The following is a 20,299-nucleotide window of genomic DNA, read 5'->3' as shown; positions in this document are numbered from 1 at the left end:
TCAAGAGTTTAGCAGCTAAAAATGAGACAAAATAAACCATGGCAGCCCAAAATTTTAAAAAAAGAGGAAAAAGGGGAGGGAAAAATGAAACAAAAAATGAGTAGCTGAATAGTCAGAGTGTGTCCTGGAGCAAAAGTGAGATGTTTTTGGTAAAGGGAATAATTTCTCAAGATGTCATTCGAGATCCCCAACACTTTCTTCTGGCTTCAAACTCCTGCATCCTCCTCTGGGCCATCCATACAGCTTATCAGAGTCAACGCAACGCACCCATCAAACCAGCTTTCCCTTCCTTTATCCTGTGGAATTCTTCTGCTAGTGAGACAGGCTGACTGGCATCAGGGCCTGCTGAAAACCAGAGTTGGTGTAAAGTAGACAGCCAGGTGTGTGGAGAAGGAGGGGAGGAACATGATGGTACCAAAGGGCTGTCGGACTGCATCAGTGACAACATGTAGTTTCATTCTTGCTGGGTTATATTTAGTTCATTGACCCGGTTTATTACTGTTATGTAGACATAGAGGAGAGTGTGCAAACAGCCAAGATGGAAACTCCTTAGGTGGGGTGAGCTCAGCTGTCAAAGGAGCTGAGTGTGATCCTGCAGCCTCAGAGCAGGCTTATTAAACCGAGTCTTGACAGAAGAGCACAGAGTAGTGCTCTTCTCCCACCTACTAGCTAGGATGTCCCCATGGCATACACGATCTGTCTCTCAGCCACTGAAGCAAAAACAGAGTGCAGCAAGCATTGCTCTGCCAGCAGGGAGGAGCATGGGGACAAAAGTAGGGCAAGACATGGAGCTGGGATAAGTTGATCAGGGCAGGACAAAAGATTAGTATCATGGATAGTATTGCTGCTTCCCAGTTTTGGTAACATTTGGTGCAGAGCACCTTTAGAGCCACAGTACTGCTGTTGTTTTGGAGTATGTCCGTCATGAGCCTCTGTGACATCCAAAACATGACTGAACACAGCCACACTGGAGCAGTGGAACTGTTTTTGTAGATGCACCTGAGGTGGCCATCCTGCCTGATTCACGCCAGTCAGCCGGACTACCTAGCTGTCCCCTGGAAGACGGAATTGTCTCTTTATTACTTGTAAAGCCTTTTCGCAACCCTTTGACTTGGGTTCTTTGGTCCTACACAAATGTATTAACAATAAATAATAAACGTTTTTTTTAAGAAAAGCTCATTCTGTCACTGATTTTAGTTTTTCCAGAAAAACAGATGTTTGCTAGATAGAGTGGTAGTATGGTACTGAGCCCAGACTGCACAGAACAAGATGCTAACACATGCAGGTGAACCCCCAGAAATCAGTTTCCAGTGTGAATTGTCTTTGCCCCTTCAGCATGACAAGGTTGGTGTTTAATGAGAAGTCACTTTCTCAGTGTCTTGTAAAATATTTTTACTTCTCTTGACCTGAGTAGTAAGACAGTACTTTGGATGGTGCTGCACCTGTCTGTATCAAGACAGAAAACAGACTGCATACATGAAAATTGTTTAAAGAACAGCTTTTCAAATTATTTACAAAACGCATATTCAAAGGCCTCTTTCCGCAGCTGTACTAAGAACAATTTCCAAGAGACAATTTCTGTTTCCAAATTGCAAAGCACACTTCTGAGCAGTACAGAGCTCAGAAAGCTTTCTCTTCACTTATCTTGAGGCTGCGTAAGTAGCATTTCTCAAGGTGTAGTTTCCTGATCGGCTTAGTCCCCGTCTAAATCCATGGCGCTACTGTGGCAAGCGGTGGTCCTGTCCCACTAAGGCTTGTGTAACCATGGACTTGGCTGGATCGTGGAGCCGACTCAGATGGAAACCAATCATTTGTTGCAGGATTAATTTGCAGCTGGATCAATGCCCTTGTCTGTCTGACTGTATGCCCGTGGGAGTGCTAATGTCCACACCTGCCACCATCTCTCAGCAACAGCACACGCTTACATGGGTTTATGCTGATCATAAAACCCCACCCTGAGGCTGTTTCTTGGCTGTTTCAGCTCTGATTCACAGAGAAATGCAGTCTCAGGCATGGACTCCCTATCCTCCACGCTTGTATTTGGTTTAGTCTGCAGATGCTGATGCTTTCCACTGTCATCAGACAAAGGGGCATTTAATGGCTCCATTTCCTAGTCTGAATGAAAGGCAGTCATCAATCTTACTCACATAGCTGCCCATAAATCAAAGGCGTATTATAAACTGCTTAATTTCTAGCACTGTGTAACTGCATAGTCTGTTTCACACACATGCTTGTAAAAATGCATGTGGTGAAGGGCTGGTGCTGCGAAGTCCATCTCTCACAGAAATGATGGAAGAGTAGCGGGACAGCGTGAAAGCGATCGGTTATGAATAAAGGTCAGGGATGGCAGCCGACAAGAGTTCTGCCCGTCAGGTGCATTTTCAGAGGTTTTGCACACCTGCTCAGCGTGCCAAGCGTTTTGAGCTTCGTACGCGTGAACAAAGCCCCTCTCGCTTCAGCAAACCACGCGCGGGAAACATTCACCCTCGAAGCGTGGCTGCGCTTTGAAACACCAGGGTCTCGGCGCAGGCCAGGCCCTTCATTAAGCCCTGTGAGCAAAGGGTGCGAGACGGCTGCGACACACGCGGCCGCGGCCTCCCCCCTCCTGGTTCCCCTCCTCTCCCGCCGCTGCGGAGGGCCCCGTCCCGCGGTCACCGGGCCTCGCCGCCGCCGCTCCCGCCCGCCCGCCCTGCCAAGTCTCGCGCCCTCCCCACAGCGGCAGCCGAGCGCGCGCGTGGCGGCAGAGGGGCGGGGGGGAGGCGCGCGGCCCGGCCCGCCGCTCCCTCGCGAGAGGAGCCGCCCCCCGCCACCCCCGCCCCGCGCGCCCCGCCCCGCCCCGCCCCCGCGCGCCGCAGCCCCGCCTCGGCGCTGGGCTCCGGGCGGGCCGGCGGGCGCGAGCGAGCGCGGCGAGCAGCCATGATGGTGGGTCTTGGGGCGGCCGCGGTGCTGGGGCGGGGCGGGCGCGTGCGGCCGGGTCGCTAACCTGTGCGTTTTGTCTCCCCCCACTCCCCGCTGCCGGCCGTGCCCCTCCGCGCCCCCCCGGCCCGCTCCGCCTCCTCCTCCTCTTCGCCCCCAGCAGGAAGGCTCGGACGACGGCCCAGATTTCCTCTCGGAGGAGGACCGAGGTGTAAGTGCCGCGGGGAGGCATTAGGGACCCCGGCGCCGGAGGGCGGGGTGGGGGAGGGCAGGGTTGGTCCCCTCCCTCGGGGGACACCCTCCCCCGGGGGGCCCCGCAGCGGCTGTCCGGCCCGCGCCCCCTGCCTGGGCACCGGGGCGGGGGAGGGGGGGACGGCGGGATGCCGGGGGGCGGCGGGCGGTCCGGGTGCGGAGTGTTTGCCCGCCGGGATCTGTTAATGTGGGAATAGCAGAGCCTCCCTCTGAAATTAGTCTCTGGGTGCGTGTGTTTTGCCTTCAATTTTTCATTGTTCTGTCACCCAAGTTTTGGAAGGGCAGTTCTTTCGTGCTTTCGGAGGGGGCTCTGGGCTGCTAGAGATCCGTGTCCTTCCCTGCTCAGATACGTGCCCTGCTCCCCCCGCATACACCCGGACCGTGCTGTGGTCCTGACCTGGTGGACCAGCCTTGTGGAGAGCGCCAGGTTCCATCTTTAATCATGAGCCAGGGCCTAGGTGAAACAGTCCTGCCCTCTCTTCAGGCCCTGGAGACTCTCCCATAGATAACAATGGGACGTTTACGTTGCGGGCGCACACTGCATAATAAACTCTTTATTGAAAAGAAGTTCTGTTGTTGGGACAGGATGCCATGATTATGTTTCTTACTGAGAAAACTGTTTCCTCTGCCCTGCTGTTTCTGGCCTTCATTTCTCTTCTAACTTCTGCATCCATCTTTCTTTAACTTCCCTGCCTCACTTAAGCAACAAACCAGGTAATCTAGTATAATTTATTCAGACCGATTACCCCTCTCGGTTAGTATTTTGAGAAAGACTGACTCTGAACAAGGTAGGAGAGCTGCTTCTCGGTTGCCTAGTTTGCCTTGGCTGTTGCTGGTTATTAAAGTGGCTACATCCAGGATATTACTAAAAATACAAAGTCTAAAAAACACTGTGTTGGTATACCCTTTTATCACATATGCCATACTCAAGTGTCAAATATAATATTAAGTACCAAGCGATTTTTGACTGTATCCATGTGGTAGGAATTTGGTGCATTTTATGTTCCAGTTTATGACCAGAAATTAAAAGAGAAATTCTAGTATTGTTTTAGACTGATTCTGGCCGCTGTAGAACTTTTGCCTTTAGTTATAAATCCACTTTAGTAAGAATACTGGATAAAAAAAAGAGAGAAGGTGGAAATTGTTGTCCTTTGAGTGTCTTCAGAACAAGGACTGAAGAACTTGTTAATTATGGAGTTATATTTTACATAGATTGTCCCTGGTGCTTAGGAACAGACACTGAAGTGCACAGTTAAGTTGTCTTTGTCTGAAGGTGCAGGTGGAACATAACAATGCAGATCTGATAGCGTGTGAAACTTGGTTGGTTGGTTATTAGTTTTCCCTCTAAGGCTACAGGTAGTCAGAGTTCACGAGGTAATTTGGAAGCCTTAAGAAATCTCTTAGCAGCCTTGTTTGTGCTGTTGGACAACTTACATCATCCCAGTTGGCCAAGTGCAGTCCTTTATTTTTTTTTTTTTCTTTCCCCCTCCCCCATCTTCATTCAGCACTGAGGAATTAAACCAGAACAGTGTCTTTCTCCTTTCCCTGATTTTTTTAGGTTTCTTATTTTCAGTCACTCCCAGGTTTTATTTTTTTTACTGCTGTGTAAATCCCTGGGGTTAAAACACAGGTTATCTGCATGGTTTTGATTGTGATACAGAAAATCTAATCAAAAGCAATACTGACAGTCTGTTCATAAATGGATTTCCTGTGCTTTAATCTTCAAAACTATAACTTTTTTTTTTTTTTTCTCAGTAGCAGTAGTAAAAATAAACAGCTTTTCATAAAGTGTTTCCATGGTTCTGGTTTGTTGCCTTCTTCTGTTTGCGATTAAAAACCGAATAGGTCAAGCCTTTATTTGAAAGCATGGATGGCAATTTCTGGTTAGAGTAATTGAGCTTTTAGTTTTGAAAGTCAGTGCTCTTTCCTCTCCAGAAGTCAGATATTGCTATGACAACTGTACTTTTAACTCTTCAGAATCATGCTCGTCAGCTACAGTTGTGTTAAGTTTAACGTAGGGGTGATTGGATGAAAAGAGGGCTGGAAATTATGCTGGTGCCACACAGAACAGTAATTCTCAAACAATTGCGTTTATACCGTATGGAGCCTTTTCCGGAGAATTATAAAACAGCAGTGAGAATCATCGTTGAGGAAGTAGCAGTGGGTGGTCTGTAGAAGGAACTTATTGTAAATGGTCTGCATAAAATGAACTTGTGGGAATTGCTTTTCTGAATCTCACTTAGGAAGATACTAATGAGTTCTCTTGGAGTAACTCTGTTCCTGTTGTTTTTTTTCGTTCCCTTAACGTAAACAATACATGCTTTGAAAGGTGCTACACACAGTATTGCTCTACTAGTACTGCCTTGTGCATTTTGTATCTATATAAACTTTTGCCGACTTGGCTAATGCTCTTGTCTACTCATTTAGGGGAAATGAGCTATCCCTTAGAACAGGTCTGCTTGAAAGTTAATGCTGTGATGACACTTTGTAATCTTTTGTTGTAAAAGTATTGTTTGTTTGCCTTGCTCTGTGTATTTATCTGCCTGTAAAGAACTCCCTGAAGAAAGGGTCCTTTTTCTCCTTAACGTTTTTGAAAGAGTTTAGAGTATAGAAATTAACTGTTGTTAACAGATGATATTACCTAGGAGTGTAAGGTTTGGCAGTTTCCCTGGTCTCCACCAGCTTCCTTCCATTACCATTTGAAGTATAATTGATCCTTGAGCAAGAGCTTAGGTGCTAAATCCTTTCCTTGTGTTGTATTCTCTTTTAGTGCTGTAACATCGCTTAGCCCTGTTTTGGCTTCTGGTATTTCCTAGACCCTTTGAATAAAACAGGGACTTTCTTGGTGTAGCAAAGGAAACTGTAAAGCAGCTAAATTAAATTAGCTTCTGTTTTGCAAGTTGTTCAGCATGGATGTAGAGTATCTATCTAAACATAAAATTATTGTGCTATGTTGTATGTATTAGATGGGGGGGGGGGGGGGCAACATACAAAGGAACTGTATCCCACCTCAATTTGTTCCAGAACTTAAGGTACTTTCAGTTTTCATCCAAATCGGGTTTTGTAACATTTTATTTTTTCATTTTCTACCCCTTCATGATTAGAAAACCATCCATTGCTGGCAGTTTCTTTTGAATGTAGTGATGAAGAGATTGCTTAAGTTTGTTGTGTGATGATGTTTATTAATTTAATTCCCAGTAATGCAACGTGAACCACTGTGTCACATGAATGCATTTAAAGTCCTTCAACTTTCTAATTGTCTTTGACACCTTTCATAAATACTTCATTACCATTGCAGATGAAAATGTTCCCTGTTGGCAGTCAGGCTACAAAGCATAATTTAACATATGATTAAACTTTTCAAAATTGTTACAAACTTAATTCAGTATAAATCAAACAAATAGTCCTTTACAGTTGTATGTCATGAATGAAGTTATCATGTTTAGGTAGTTCTTAATTTTCTCAGCACAGATAAGCATTTTGTTTCTAAAGTTGTGAATAGTGCATATAGCCAGGGTGAGCTGCACTAAGAGTCTGCATACACACTAGTGACAAATTTGAACAGCTGTTATACTGAATCTTAAATTTTGTATTGTACCACTTTTTTAAAAAAGAAGGGGAAAAAAAAAGCATTTTAGAAGAAATTTTTGTGACCTGTGAAAGTCTACAAAAATACCGTTTGGATAATCCAGATTATTTGCTGAGATTGTTTGCTAATATATTCTGGGGGACCGGAGAAAAACAAACTACCTCAGACAGTGTAACCACTAAAAACTTTTTTTACAAGCTAAAAAATGTGGTGTCATGACATAAGGCAGACATTGGTATGTCAGATTATGTTTTTCTTTCCTAAATTAGATGTTAAGCACATTGAAAAGTCGGTAGGAGCTAGGAGATTCTGCCTCTGAGAAGTGATCTGCAGTGCATTGTTGCATGATAATATGCCTTTGTGTGAGGCAGTGACCCCCTAAACCTTGGAAAAATAAACCAAAAAGCTATGCTTGAATCATGTGTGTGAATACGTTACCATGCAGTGGTTCTAATGATTTGCAACTTTGATGTAAGGAAAAGCTATTACTATTTGTTTAAAAGCTATTGAACTGTTCTATTTTGCTAGCCGAGCAGAATATGTTAGACTGTATGATTTTGGTTTACTTTAATAGACTAAATCTATTACTCTGGTTGCTGCTACATAAGCAACAGAGTTGTCTGTGGATTGAGGTTAACAGGGAATCTAGAGTGGGAGCTGACCACTATGATTTAAAATAAAGATAACTCGTGGAAAAACAAGATGTGGCAGTTGATGGTTCTCTCCTAGTGCTGTTCCAGTGCCTTGCAGTGTTACCTTCGAAATCTGCTCATGTATAACCTTTGTACTGTGTGTTGCTGATACTTAAAGCATTTTTGTACTTGAGTACAGGCTTCAAAATTCAGTCCTGAAAAAATTTGCAGGAAAAAGTCTGTATCTTTGTATCGCAAAGCATTTTTATACCGTAGAATGTGATATTTCTAGAAAAAACACAGCCTCAAAGAAAACAGAGTGTCTCAGTAAAAGTAAGCCTCGTGAGCATGATGTTGAAATATTTTTTGACAATGTGATTGGAGAAGATTTCAGAGTTAGTCTTAGTACTTGTGGAAATATTCTGAATATCTGTTGATCGTGATAATGAAATTGTCATGGGACAAATTGCTCTAGAGCTGCAAGGGTGAGGGGACTTAAATTTCCAGTTGGGGTCTAGATGAGGATCATTTCACGAAGTACTGTTGAAGCCTTTGGTCCAGTGACTGCCAAACATTGCAGTGCTCAGATAATCTTCCAGTTTCTCTATATTTGATCATTGTCTCATTTTCTTTTCAATGTGATTTTGGAATTATTTTGTGAGAGAGTTCAGGTTTCACATCTTGTGGAAAAAAATATGCAAATTCCTTGCACTTTAGCCATTTCTCATGCTGATTTTGAAGAGATTGAAATCTTGGGTTTGGTTTTGTTGTGTGTGTTGTTTTTTTTTTCCAGAAAAATATTTCCAAGGAGACTTAGCTCTGCAAAATTCAGGATTTTTTTTTTTAAAGTTTTTTCAGTATATCGTGGGAAATGTTGAACAAAAGAATAGCATAAGACAATGTGAGTAAACCGGGTCTTTAATAGCTCTTGCTTCTTTGAAATATAGGCCCACTTTTCTCCTTAAAAGTACCTTTCCAACTGTTGGTACTTTTATAATTACCTTTACTTATAGCAGGTTGTCGATTCGGGGGAACGGGGGGAATGAAGAGAAGAATGAAGAGAAAAACTTACTGAACTTGATGCTGTCTGTAAATGTACTTTGTCTTGACGATCTTGATTACTAGCTAGTTAACGATGCACAGAAATGAAAACAGTGTGCTATCAAGGAGTACTGTAAAGGAAATTATTTGTATGGTCATGTGTGCATAAGGAGTTCTACTGGAATTTATTTTTCCACTGGAAATAATCTTTTAATGTTGGGGTTTTTTGTAATCTGTCTTCAGTCTTTTAAGGATGTTCAGCATTTCAGGATCAGGGTTCCTCTCAAGGGAAGAATAAGGGAAATATAATATTTTTTTATTTTAAGCTAAATAGATTTTTATTTGTTTAGCTTAGAGCAATAAATGTAGATCTCCAGACTGATGCTGCTCTGCAAGTGGATATCTCAGATGCACTCAGTGAGAGAGACAAAGTGAAATTCACTGTCCATACAAAGGTAAAAGCGTGGGTTTGTACACTGAACATTTTCTTAATTATATAGAAAAGCAAGTTTGCTTAAACTGTTTATTGAAACAAGTTAACACAATCCAAATAAAATGACAAAGAGACTGTGTAGCTGCAGTACTTAAGAAAAAGATGGGTAAAAAGTTAAGAGGTTAAAAAACTGTTTAGAAAAAAGTGATGTTCAGTTTTTTGTACTGATGGGTTGTCATGCCATTCCCATGATTATTAATTGGCCTATTTGCAGGTAGAATCTCTGATATACCTCAATATTCTTCAGTATAGTTTTTTATTAGGTTAGCCATGGTTTCAGATTCTAAAAATATATTTCCTAATGGAATTACATTCAAGGATAATTTTTAGTTACTGGTTGTTTATGGCTTTTCTTTGTTTAGATTTAAATGTTTATTGATTGTAGAGTCACAGAATAGTTGAGGTTGAAAAAAATTTCTGGAGATCATTTAGTCCCATCTCCTCCCTCACTCCCACCATTAAATCAGGATGAACCAGAGTGCACTGCTCAGGACTTGTCTGTTTGGGTTTTGAATATCTCCAAGGGTGGAGACTTCACAGCCTCTTTGGGTAACCCATTGCAATTGATTGCTGCATTAATTAAGACAGGGGTAATTACTGATGTACAACTTTTTTTTTTTTTTTCCCCAAATCCTTACTTGGATGATTGGATTGTTTTTACAGGGATATTTTTGTTGTTCCTTTAAGGTGTTTTTCATATAGTAATGAAAACATTTTGGTGTTTTGGTGTTTTTTTCCCCCCCATAATTCTTCCTCCTTTTCCCCTTCTAGAGTTCCTTACCAAATTTCAAACAAAATGAATTTTCTGTTGTCCGACAACATGAAGAGTTTATTTGGCTTCATGATTCCTTTGTTGAGAACGAGGACTATGCTGGTTATATCGTAAGTATTACAATTCTTTCGGTTTATGTGCACTTTTATGTGGACTGTATCAAAAGTACTTGCTTTTCCATTGCTTTTAAATGCAATGGAAATGGCAGATCTTTGTTCCTCCTATAATCAGATCAGATGCTCTAATACTTCATTTTATGCAACTACACAAATTTAATGGTTGAAGCAAGCTTGGAGGAAAGTTACTGTAGTTGTCGTACCTTCCTGCCTTCCACTCCTAAGGAGTGAGTAATTTAATCTGTTCCCAAGTGTATTTTTAGTCCACCGTGTTAAAAGTGTGGGAGATAGGTGAACTGTATAACTTGGTGATATTGTTTTTACAAGCTAATGTTTAACTTAGTTACAAGTTTCATGTTGCCTTTGTTTTAGCTGGAATGGCAGAGTGCAGTAACTGAGCTCTAGCAATTAGACTTTTCCAGTTTTTGTTGTGAAGTTCAGAGTCATTTTACCATAAATCAGTTGGAGGGGAAAAAAACAACGCAAATAGCATCCAGAATTAGAGAACCTTAACATATGACTTAACAACTTACGTTCTGAAGTTTTTCAGGCCTCTGGGGAACAGAGGTCCCAAAATAGTCACATTACAATACTGCCTATTAAAAATGGGTGCTGCTGTTCATACTTTAATTACAAATAGGAATATTTGTCATCTTGGTGTGAAAGGTAGGTATTCATTTTGTGTTGGGGGGATGTCTATTGATTCAGAAGGTAAACATATATTTCTAATTGAGTAGTGGGTACATTATGATGAATATAATCTGTGATGTGTCATACCATTCTTGAGCTAGTCTTTTTTTAGTCAGAAAAGCTATTTGAAGTGACTAGACCTTCAGTGTGGTAGTAACTAGTCTCAGACAGTTGACTGCATAGATGCTAGATTTTTATTTTTTGTAATGAATTAATGTAATGGGCAAGTATTGGTGAACTAAAATTTAAGGATAGTTTATCTTTATTCTGTGTCCTTTTAGTGGTAGCAATTCAGGATTAGTTTGACTGCAGTGTTTTCTCTTTCAGTGTTAATATACTATATTACAAGATTAACCTAGAGACTTGTTTACTGTGTGCTTTGTTATAACAACAGATGTATCTTTAATGTCAACAGTGCTGCAAGAAATAGCTAGTACCTACAAACAATATGGAATGGTGTTTTTGATTTAAAGGTTTGGAGAGTTGTAAATGGATGGTGTGAAAACAATTGTGGAATTATTTTTTTTTTTCTTTAAACAAGAAACAACCCTTACCAAATAAGCTAAATCAAAACTAGTTATAAAATAATGATTTCAAGTTTTAATTCATTTTCATGGGAAAGCTAGGTATTATTTGGTTTCTGTTGTATTAAACTACTGAAGCCATTAGTTAATACTTTAGTAATCTTCAAGGAAAATTGGCAAGAATTGGTATAGTATTGCAGAGTGTCTAACTCATGAATGAGAGACTTTATCCATAAATGCTGTAATGAATGATGAAAGAGAGCCATATATTAAAAAGCTGCAGGCAATCTACAGTTCCTGTACTGAATGGATGTTGTTTGACTGAGAAGATGAGCAATTAAGAAAATTTTGATTCAATTCCAGATTCCACCAGCACCACCCAGGCCTGACTTTGATGCCTCAAGGGAGAAATTGCAGAAACTTGGAGAAGGGGAAGGATCAATGACTAAAGAAGAATTCACCAAGATGAAACAAGAACTGGAGGCGTATGTAGACTTGATTACTACTTTTTGTTGTTTGTGTTTTTTTTAATATATCCCTCGCCTTTTAATGCTGTTTGCTGTCCCATGTTTCTGATTTCACTGTAATGGTTCTCTGTGAGATATAGGCTTGAGAATCCAGTTGCTACATAACCAGGGTTATCTTAGTGATCATGATCAGAGCCATTAGGAAAATTGTAGAAATAATTTCATGGAAGATCTGAAACAGGAAAAAAACCCCAGCTTGTTCTTGAGCATTTTTTTATAAGGAAAAAACTAGTTAGATCCTTTCCTTCACAGAACACCTGCAAAGGGAGGAGGTAACCTCTAACTTCTTTAGTTCTGGTATTCCAGATTTTATAAGCATAACGAGACTTTAAGGTTTATACATGTAGTGATTGAATTAGGGATTTTTGCATGTGGTTGGTACTGTAAACAGAGATGCCAACCTTCTGTTCCCCGAGAAATGTGGAGATTACTAGAAAATACTTTTTTTGACACTCCCTTTTTTTGCACAAGGAGAATATACTTCCTGAAAATAGTATTTTCTTTTACTATGAATTTAATGTGTATTGAAATATCTGCTCTAAGGATTTTGGTTCCATATTGAGTTACACAGTGAAGTTTCTCCTTGCTTCATCCACTTTCCTTATCATGCATTCACTTCTTTGATCTTTTTCCTGTCATTGGTTTCAGTTTTCAAGTGTATATTTATGCTGCTTCTAGACTGCTTCTATCAAGAGCTCTGAATTGGCAAGAAAAGTACATAGAACTCTTAGAACTGCTGCTTTCTCTCCGAACTCCAGCTGCTGTGAGCAAATGTCTTAAAAAGCTCTGTATTGGTGTTACGTACAACATAATTTATAGCAGAGTAGATATACACTTCATATGCAGAAAACTGGAAATTAGCAAAACACTATAGATTTTAAAGAATCTGTGGTTTTCCAGCGGCCCTGATCATGATTCTCTTGTGGTCTGGTTAGGGGTTGGATAACACAGAAAACTTTGGGTTTCTTCTACTGCCACCTCCATCCTCTGCATCCTCCTTTTTTGTCTTCACTGAATGACTACTACTTTCACTGAGATCAAACATCTCCCAACACTGGCCCTGCTGGTTTGCTGGTATGTAAATCTTAACCTCCTTGCACATAGTGGAAGCAAAAGTGTTGATGATCATTTCACTGTTTGACCTTGGAATGGGGAAAAGAGCCCCTTCCTCGTTTCTAGACAAGTTACGTCTTATTCATTGAACTTGCAAAGCAAAATGAATTCTAGCAAACTTGTATCGATAAGAGTGCCTTCCTCTTAATTAAATCATAAATGAGTAAGTGCTTTAAAGTTGTGTTGGCTGAACTGGGCAACTATGAGATTGTCATGGTTAAACTTGATTTTTTTTTTTTTTGGTTGTACCTACCAAATGCAATGCAGCACTTAATTTCACTTTTATAACCACTATGAAGCAAGACATCCACATAAGCTTCAGCCCAAAAAGGCTAGGTGCTTCAACATGGAATAAAAGACTGCTATCTAAAGAGCTAACAAAACTACATGGACATTTAAATAAGTAAGGAGGGTGCAAATAGGCAAGGGGATGGAGATGGGGAGGAAGGAATTTGCACATCAGATACATATTGCGTAGTGACTGTAGTCTGTATCTCAATTTCTTGGTTTTTGGGGAGTTGGGGAAAGGACAACTGAATGAGGTTACACTTTCAGCAAACCAGTCTGTGTTAGCTAGCCTTAAAAATTATTACGTATTTGTTAAGCCTTCATTAAAAGTCTCTCTGTAATACGTTAGGGCTTCACCTTTCACCCTAGTATTAACATTGTACTATTTATTTATGCATATATCAAATATTGGAGTGATAACTTCTACTATATCAACTTATAATTTTGTATCCTTACTGAGGATGTCTTAAAGCTGCTCACTAGGCTTATCTCAAACTTAATTGCTTCATGTAAAATTCTTATGTCTGTCTTGTTTCTTGTTTTCAGTGAATATTTGGCAATATTCAAGAAGACAGTTGCAATGCATGAAGTGTTTTTGTGTCGTGTGGCAGCACATCCTATTTTGAGAAAGGATTTAAATTTCCATGTTTTCTTGGAATACAATCAGGATGTGAGTATTGAAAACGGAATCACTGGCAAGAGAAATCAAGATGTACTTTTATGGTGGGATGGAAAGTTGATTAAGAGAGCTTTACCTCCTGGAGCAAATTGCATCAATTCCTTCATACCAGACATACTTGTATTGTAAAAGTTAGAAATTCATTTAGTCTGTAGGAGTTGATTTTCCTGCCACCTGGGGAACCATATGCACTATGTGCTCTAGCCTCAGCATCAAAAATATTAATGGGAATAATATCCAATATGTTTTGGATTAAAAAGATTAGCTTTTGGTGGTGATTTCACATGACGTTATGCTTGTCCACTCTTGGACTGAAACTTTTTTTTTGCCAGGAAGGATGATGCAACAAAGACAGAATGGTAATTTTTAGCATTTGGAACTGTGGTTTAAATTCTGTTGCTAACAGAACTAGAGAGACTTTCTAATGAAGTGTTCTAATAACTAAAGCCTTTTTATTAATAATGTAGGTGAAAATTTGTTGTTTTTTTTTCTAGATATTGGACTAGTGTGGCAATCCACATGTTACATACTGAGTTGCTATTTAATTTTAAGTTAACGGGGAGGACTGTCTGGATTCATTATAACTCTTTGGTTCTGGAGTTAGTGCTTGCTCATATTCTGCAAACAGTTTTTAGTTGCTTTTTAAAATTGCAGAGATCAGCACTGAATGTTGAAGAAATCATTACAAAAATTGGTTCAGCTGAGTACATGCTTAATTTCAAAATATGTTACAGAGGATCCTCTTGTTGCTTGATGTAGAAATGCTTACTGGTTCGGGAACTCAGTTTACTTAAACTGGGCAAATTTAAATGGACAGGAAGAGTGTGAGGAGGCTGAAACCAACATTATCCTCAGCGCAGTGAGAAGCAAATGCTTCTGTAGTTTCTGAAGGTCAGATGTCTGCCATTCTACACTTAAAAGAGCAAAACCTGTGTTATATTAGGTTAACTCAACAGCACTCAACTGTGTGTGATAAATACTGTATTATTGGTAACTGAAATGTGCACCTTGTACATTTGGTGCTAGAATGTTGCTGATTTTTTTTTTTCCTGGAATAGTGTTTTAGGTGATAAAGAACAGTCTAGTAAATGAGGTAGTCTGTCATTCTGGGTGCATGGTGTTCAGTTCCCATTGATGTAGAGTGTAAGACTAAGCAGAGAGCAGGAAAACTGGTTTAGAAGTAGCAAGTTGTGGTATGTAGTTCCTTTTTTTTTTTTTTTTTAAAAAAAAAAAAAAGCTTTTATTGCCTCCAGAAAATGAACTAACTTGATGAATGAATTTGTTTTTCAGCTGAGTGTTCGTGGGAAGAATAAGAAAGAGAAACTTGAAGACTTCTTTAAAAATATGGTTAAATCAGCAGATGGTGTCATTGTTTCAGGAGTAAAGGTGACTACTGCATAACATATAAAGATTTAAAATGTATTAACATTGTTGTCCCCTTTTTTAAAGAAGCAGAATTTACATAGCTGCAAAAAAGGGCTTTTTGTAGCAGTATTTAACTTAAGAATTAGAGACAGGTCATGGGAAGGAACATGTGGCCCTGGATGCAAGATAACTGAGAGCTATCTGATTGCTTCTGTGAAAGAGGGCTTTCAGTACTCTTTCCGCTCTTTTATGAAATTAAGCATTTTTCTAATCCATAGATAATTGATAATCAGTTTTTTGTTCTGGCCTGTCATTTATATAGTGGAAAGGTGTATTAGCTTTGACAACTGCTGCAGCTCAGAAGTTACTAACACTGAATTTTACTAGCCTTGTAACATCCTTGTACTGTTTCAAAGCTAAGAGCAGCAGTAGAGGTGATACTGTTTTTCCCACATGCATTTTTCCCAGATGCAAGAATGTAACTAAGACCAAAAAAAAAAGATGAAAATTCAATTTCATTTCAACTTTTCCCACAAGCGTAAATACTCCAAAAGATAATTTTGATCTCCTTTCTTTCTAGTGCAACCAAATTAGAGGAGCTAAAGTTCCTAGTTGTAAAATCTTGAGTTTTGAAACTGCTGGAAAGTGGATTTAACCATGGATTAATTATGACTTGGAGAAAAATATAAAGTCCAAATAACCAGTGGTTTTCATTGTTTGAAGCCCATGTTGTAGGCTATTCCATGGTATTGAGCATCTGTGCTATTTTAGAGAGGTTTTAAAAATAAATATAAACCAACTATCTCAAATTGTAATACAGAAAATACTAAAATTTACCAACTTGAAAGAAATGTGTCATCAAGATCAGTGTTCCTGAGCTAGGAGTTCATACCATCCCTGCTGTGACCGCAGCATCTGTGCAACTGGCTGTCTTTCTTCCCTCTCCCCTTTTTCTAGGTAGATGTCCTTTTATTACGTACTTGACATTTATTCTATTTTTCTGTCGCCAAAGTTGTGGTTAGTAGTGAAATTACTTCCTTCGCTTCAGGTTTAGTTATTTAGACCTTTAAGATACTTGTTACAAATACTTAATAAATTCTTAATAAAACTTCAGGTCACGATAAAATAAGTGAAGAAGAAATTGGTTTACATAAATGGCGTTTTAGACAATAAAAATAGATTGCATTTCATGTCACAGCAATAGCAATATATGCAAATTTAGTCTGCAGTTGCCCTGTACAGAGTGAGTGAAATCCTGTTTTTTAAATTGTTCTTTTTTTTTTTTTTGTAGGATGTGGATGACTTCTTTGAACATGAAAGAACATTCCTTGTAGAATATCACAATCGAGTCAAAGATGCCTCTGCCAAATCTGATAAAATGACAAGATCACATAAAAGTGAGTTTTTTTTTCCAGGGTGAAAATAGTACTAGTTAGTGTACAGAAATGGTTTGTGAGGAGCAGTAATTTTTAGTTTTCTTTCTGCATGTGAAAAGTGAATTAATTTTTCCAAGTATAGTCTTTGGATAGTCTGGAGAAGTTTAATCTGACTTTCAAAGTTTAGCCTTTGCTGTAATAGGCCAGATGGAGTAAGAACACCTTGATGCGACACTGAAGGTATCTTGATTCTTCGTGCTGTCCCTTTGAAGAGAAACAAACTTTAATAATTTTTTTTTTTGAAGTCTGATTCTTAGTCTTTAAAGTATAAAGGTGGGTAATATAGCAGTATATGTGATTTTACTCTGAATGAAGTTGCTCTTGGTTAGACCAGCTTGCATTGGTCAGAGTGCAGTTGCTTGGCACACTGGGCATTGCATTACCTTGCTGAGTAACAAATCCTATTTGTCTGGTTAGTTTTACACCGAGAAGTCAGGTTTCCATTTTTCAGCCTTTTAGAATGGAGACTGGAATGTGTACATTCAGCAGCTTGGTTTGCAGGACCCCTTTTCTTACTGAGGTGAGATTTTCCACTTAGCTATTGATTTCTCTTCCAGAGCTGAGTGCTAGCTAATTTCTGGAAGCTCTAGAGAGTCTTCTCAAGTGCAGTGCATTTATTTGAGAAAATGGAAAATCTTTGGTTTAGGACTACTGTGTTTGGTTTAGGATTACTGTGTTTTGAGAAGCTCAGAAAAATGTTGACCTTTGTTGCACTTGATTTTAAGTTTTTGTGCCTAGGTAAATCAAAATTGAACTACTGGGTTCTGTCTACTTTTTTGATGTTTGTGTCTGATCAACAGATGCTGTCTTTGCTATCTGCAGTAATACAGTTCACACAAAATCAGGCCACAGTAATATAATTCACATAAAACCAGGCCCACAAACCATTTATGAATCTTCATTGGTAAGGACTCTAAAGTGGATATTGAATGAGACATTAAACCGAGAATTTACTGAGCTCTTCAGATGCTTCTCTTGCTGTTGTGTGAAGACTGAGTCATTTGTAGCTTTAGTATCTATGATAGGAGATGGGGGGAGTCAGTTACGGCTTAATGAAGTACTAAGGGACACTGTGTCTTCATTCAGTTCCCACCTGAAGTGTTTCTGGTGTTTTATTTGCTTTCTTAAAATGAAAACTGAATTTCATTCATGGTAGTTAGGTGCCAAACTTTAGGTAGTGAGAGAACCTTTCATGTTGGTTGTGTAACCAGGAAAATTGTTAGAAATGAGGTGGTAGAGGATCTGATGGGAAAGGATTGATCAAACTCGTGACAAAGCTTCACTGGTTTTCAGACTCAAATCACTTAGGATGTTTATTGACAGCTTTTCTCAAACAGCAAACTGGGACAAATGACACTTTTTAAAATTCTGGCTAGAGAAGCAGAGCAGTGAGCTGGGAAGCCTGTTTTGGAAATGGGCAATCTGTAGTTTATGGATAATTTACGATCAACAGAGAGCTGTAGGGCTTGCAAAGATACTGACTTAGTATTTCCAGCAGAAAGTCTATTTTTACATTTAAATGGGAGGAATAGAAGGGGAGGTTAATGCCTTCCTAATACCATTCTTCGCTGTAACGAGCTGCACTGATTCCCTTGGGGTGTATGGAGTAATGAATTGGATGGAAGGTGCCCCACTCAATCTGTTAAAACAAGGTTGTGTTATTAAAAAAAAAAAATCTGCTTAAAGGCATATAAAGTTCAAAAATAACAAGCAAATGTATTTTCCTGTTCATCGCTTGGATCTGTTAGCGTTTTCATCATCCACTGAGTTTATACTAAAAGATTTGATTTTTATGATTACTATATAGTAGTACTTCACTAGTCAAATTATGCAGCCTTCTTTACAAATCATGCTTCTAATTTCATTGTTTAAAATGCTTTAACACTAATGCTACTTCAACCAGGGACCACTTGTTGATGAAATAAGGGTTTCCTGAAAATTAGGCATGCTCTAGAAAAGGTGTTGTGCATATAGCGCTGTATTTTGGTAGTTTGGAGTTTGTATTCAATTTACTGCTTTCAAGCACACAGATTTATTCTTTGTTATTATTAGACTGTGATTTTTTTTTTTTTTCAGGCAGCTTTAGACTTCAGATTGAGATTTAAATTCAGACTTTAGCCATTGAGCATGTACATCTTCCACTGAAATAAAACCTAACAAAGTTGCACAGTAAATTTACCCAGCAGGTGCTAATTGTATTAAATATTACTAGGTCAATTACAGACTTCATGTTTTGGTAAGAGTGCCACGTTTATTGTGTGAAGTTATCCTTTATAAGTGACATAACTGAAACTTTATTTCTGCTTTTGTGTTAGAGCATGTTCCTTTTAGAAAAACATCTACTCCTGAAGAAAGAGAGGAGCTTCAAAATTTTCAGAAAGAGGAGGAATAAAGTAGTAAAACAAGTCCTTGTTTGTTTTTCTAGATGTGGCGGATGACTATAATAGAATTGGTTCTTCATTATATGCATTAGGAACGCAGGACTCCACAGATATATGCAAGTAAGATAATGTTACTAACTTATGGGGGAATTTGCTAAGTAGCAAATTAACTGCTGAGATCAGTAGCTCTCTTGTTGCGAGAAAACCAGAATTTGTTATAGTTATATCCCATTAAGATATTTTTCTTCTCTAGTATTTCATTTCTGTAACAGGCCACTTCAATATTTTTGCTTCAGTATTTGTCTGGGAAAAAAATGCTGTTTTCTGCAGTTTGTAGAAAATTGCACAGATGAGATAGAAAAGTCCTCATAGAGTAAAAAAACCCAAACAACTATTTCACCATTTTTTTTAAAAAGTGTTTTAAGTGCTTTGATGTGCAGCAAGAACAGGTCTCAGTCTGAGTACGCTGATTTTTGTGGGTATTCCCTGTACCAACATCTTGAAAAATAGTTTTGGTCTTCTGTAATTCTGCTGCCTTTAGGAAAAGAAAGGAATCTACAGAGATCCCTAAAACTTTGAAAATAGAAGAGGATCTCTATGTACAGATGTCTGTCCTTTAATCTTTCAGTGATTTGCTTGAAGATGAAGTTTGGTGTATTTGAAAGTAGAACTTGGTTAACCAGCTTAAAGATGTTGATGCTTGTACACTTATTAGAGTTAGTGTGACAACAGGTAGGAGATAAGTATGAAAGTTAACTTATTGATTTAGGTGAATTAGAGTGATATACTTCCAAATGTGATAGCTTACGTATCGATTACTTTGATTACAGTACGGAGATTTGATGTAGTCTGTTAGGGTCTGTCAGGAATCATGTCTATGATCTGTCAAAATAGTATGATTTAATTGTATTTCAGTCTGCTGTTACACTGAACCTTTGTATTGTCTCCTGTGATGAAGATGTGCCACATTGTTGCTCAGCCTCCCTGAATTCCAATTAGGGCATGCCTCATGTTTACTGTGTGAAGAAAAGTACATTCAAATCTGAGTGAAGGACACTTGATAATAGCGTAGGACTGTTAACTAGGGTGGTGGTGGTTGTGGTTTGATTCACAGAAGCATAAAGAATCCCTGAGGAGCTGAGCAGTTATTCTTCAGTAAAAAACATCTATCCGTTATGCTTTGTTTGTCCCCTACATTTTCTTAAGTCGTACAATTCCCAGATGTTTGAAGTGCTACAATTTGAAATTATTATGTTCTCTGAGTCCTGTGAATTACAATTCTAAGCAGTGCCTTTACAGTCTTTATTGCCAGACACAGATTATATTTTGAGTTCTAGAAAGTAATTAGACTGTTCAAATTAATGTTGTAATATAAGCTGTTTCCTTTGTGCAGGTTTTTTCTGAAGGTATCAGAGTTATTTGACAAAACAAGGGTATGTACTATGAAACCTTTTTAGATATATTCAATGTGTACACCCTGGAAGT

General features: G+C 39.0%; 1 protein-coding gene across 2 annotated transcripts in view; it reads left to right on the top strand.

Annotated features, from left to right (window-relative positions):
• The first annotated feature begins 2,841 nt into the window (after nt 1–2,841).
• The window catches only part of SNX6 (sorting nexin 6), a 29,208-nt gene continuing 11,750 nt past the window's right edge, over nt 2,842–20,299 (top strand). Inside the window, exons 1-10 of one of the 2 annotated variants that reach the window (XM_074868274.1) lie at nt 2,842–2,922; nt 3,080–3,127; nt 8,781–8,885; nt 9,695–9,805; nt 11,389–11,510; nt 13,500–13,623; nt 14,923–15,018; nt 16,289–16,394; nt 18,859–18,934; nt 20,208–20,247. In XM_074868274.1, the coding sequence (XP_074724375.1) occupies nt 2,917–2,922; nt 3,080–3,127; nt 8,781–8,885; nt 9,695–9,805; nt 11,389–11,510; nt 13,500–13,623; nt 14,923–15,018; nt 16,289–16,394; nt 18,859–18,934; nt 20,208–20,247 (834 nt within the window). In that variant the 5' untranslated portion in view covers nt 2,842–2,916. Of the gene's footprint in view, nt 2,923–3,076; nt 3,128–8,780; nt 8,886–9,694; nt 9,806–11,388; nt 11,511–13,499; nt 13,624–14,922; nt 15,019–16,288; nt 16,395–18,858; nt 18,935–20,207; nt 20,248–20,299 lie in introns of both variants that reach the window. The other variant, XM_074868273.1, reaches the window with a different exon arrangement.

The sequence above is a fragment of the Strix uralensis genome, chromosome 4 (assembly GCF_047716275.1).
Source record: "Strix uralensis isolate ZFMK-TIS-50842 chromosome 4, bStrUra1, whole genome shotgun sequence".
Taxonomy (NCBI): domain Eukaryota; kingdom Metazoa; phylum Chordata; class Aves; order Strigiformes; family Strigidae; genus Strix; species Strix uralensis.
This window is presented reverse-complemented; position numbering and strand designations above follow the sequence as displayed.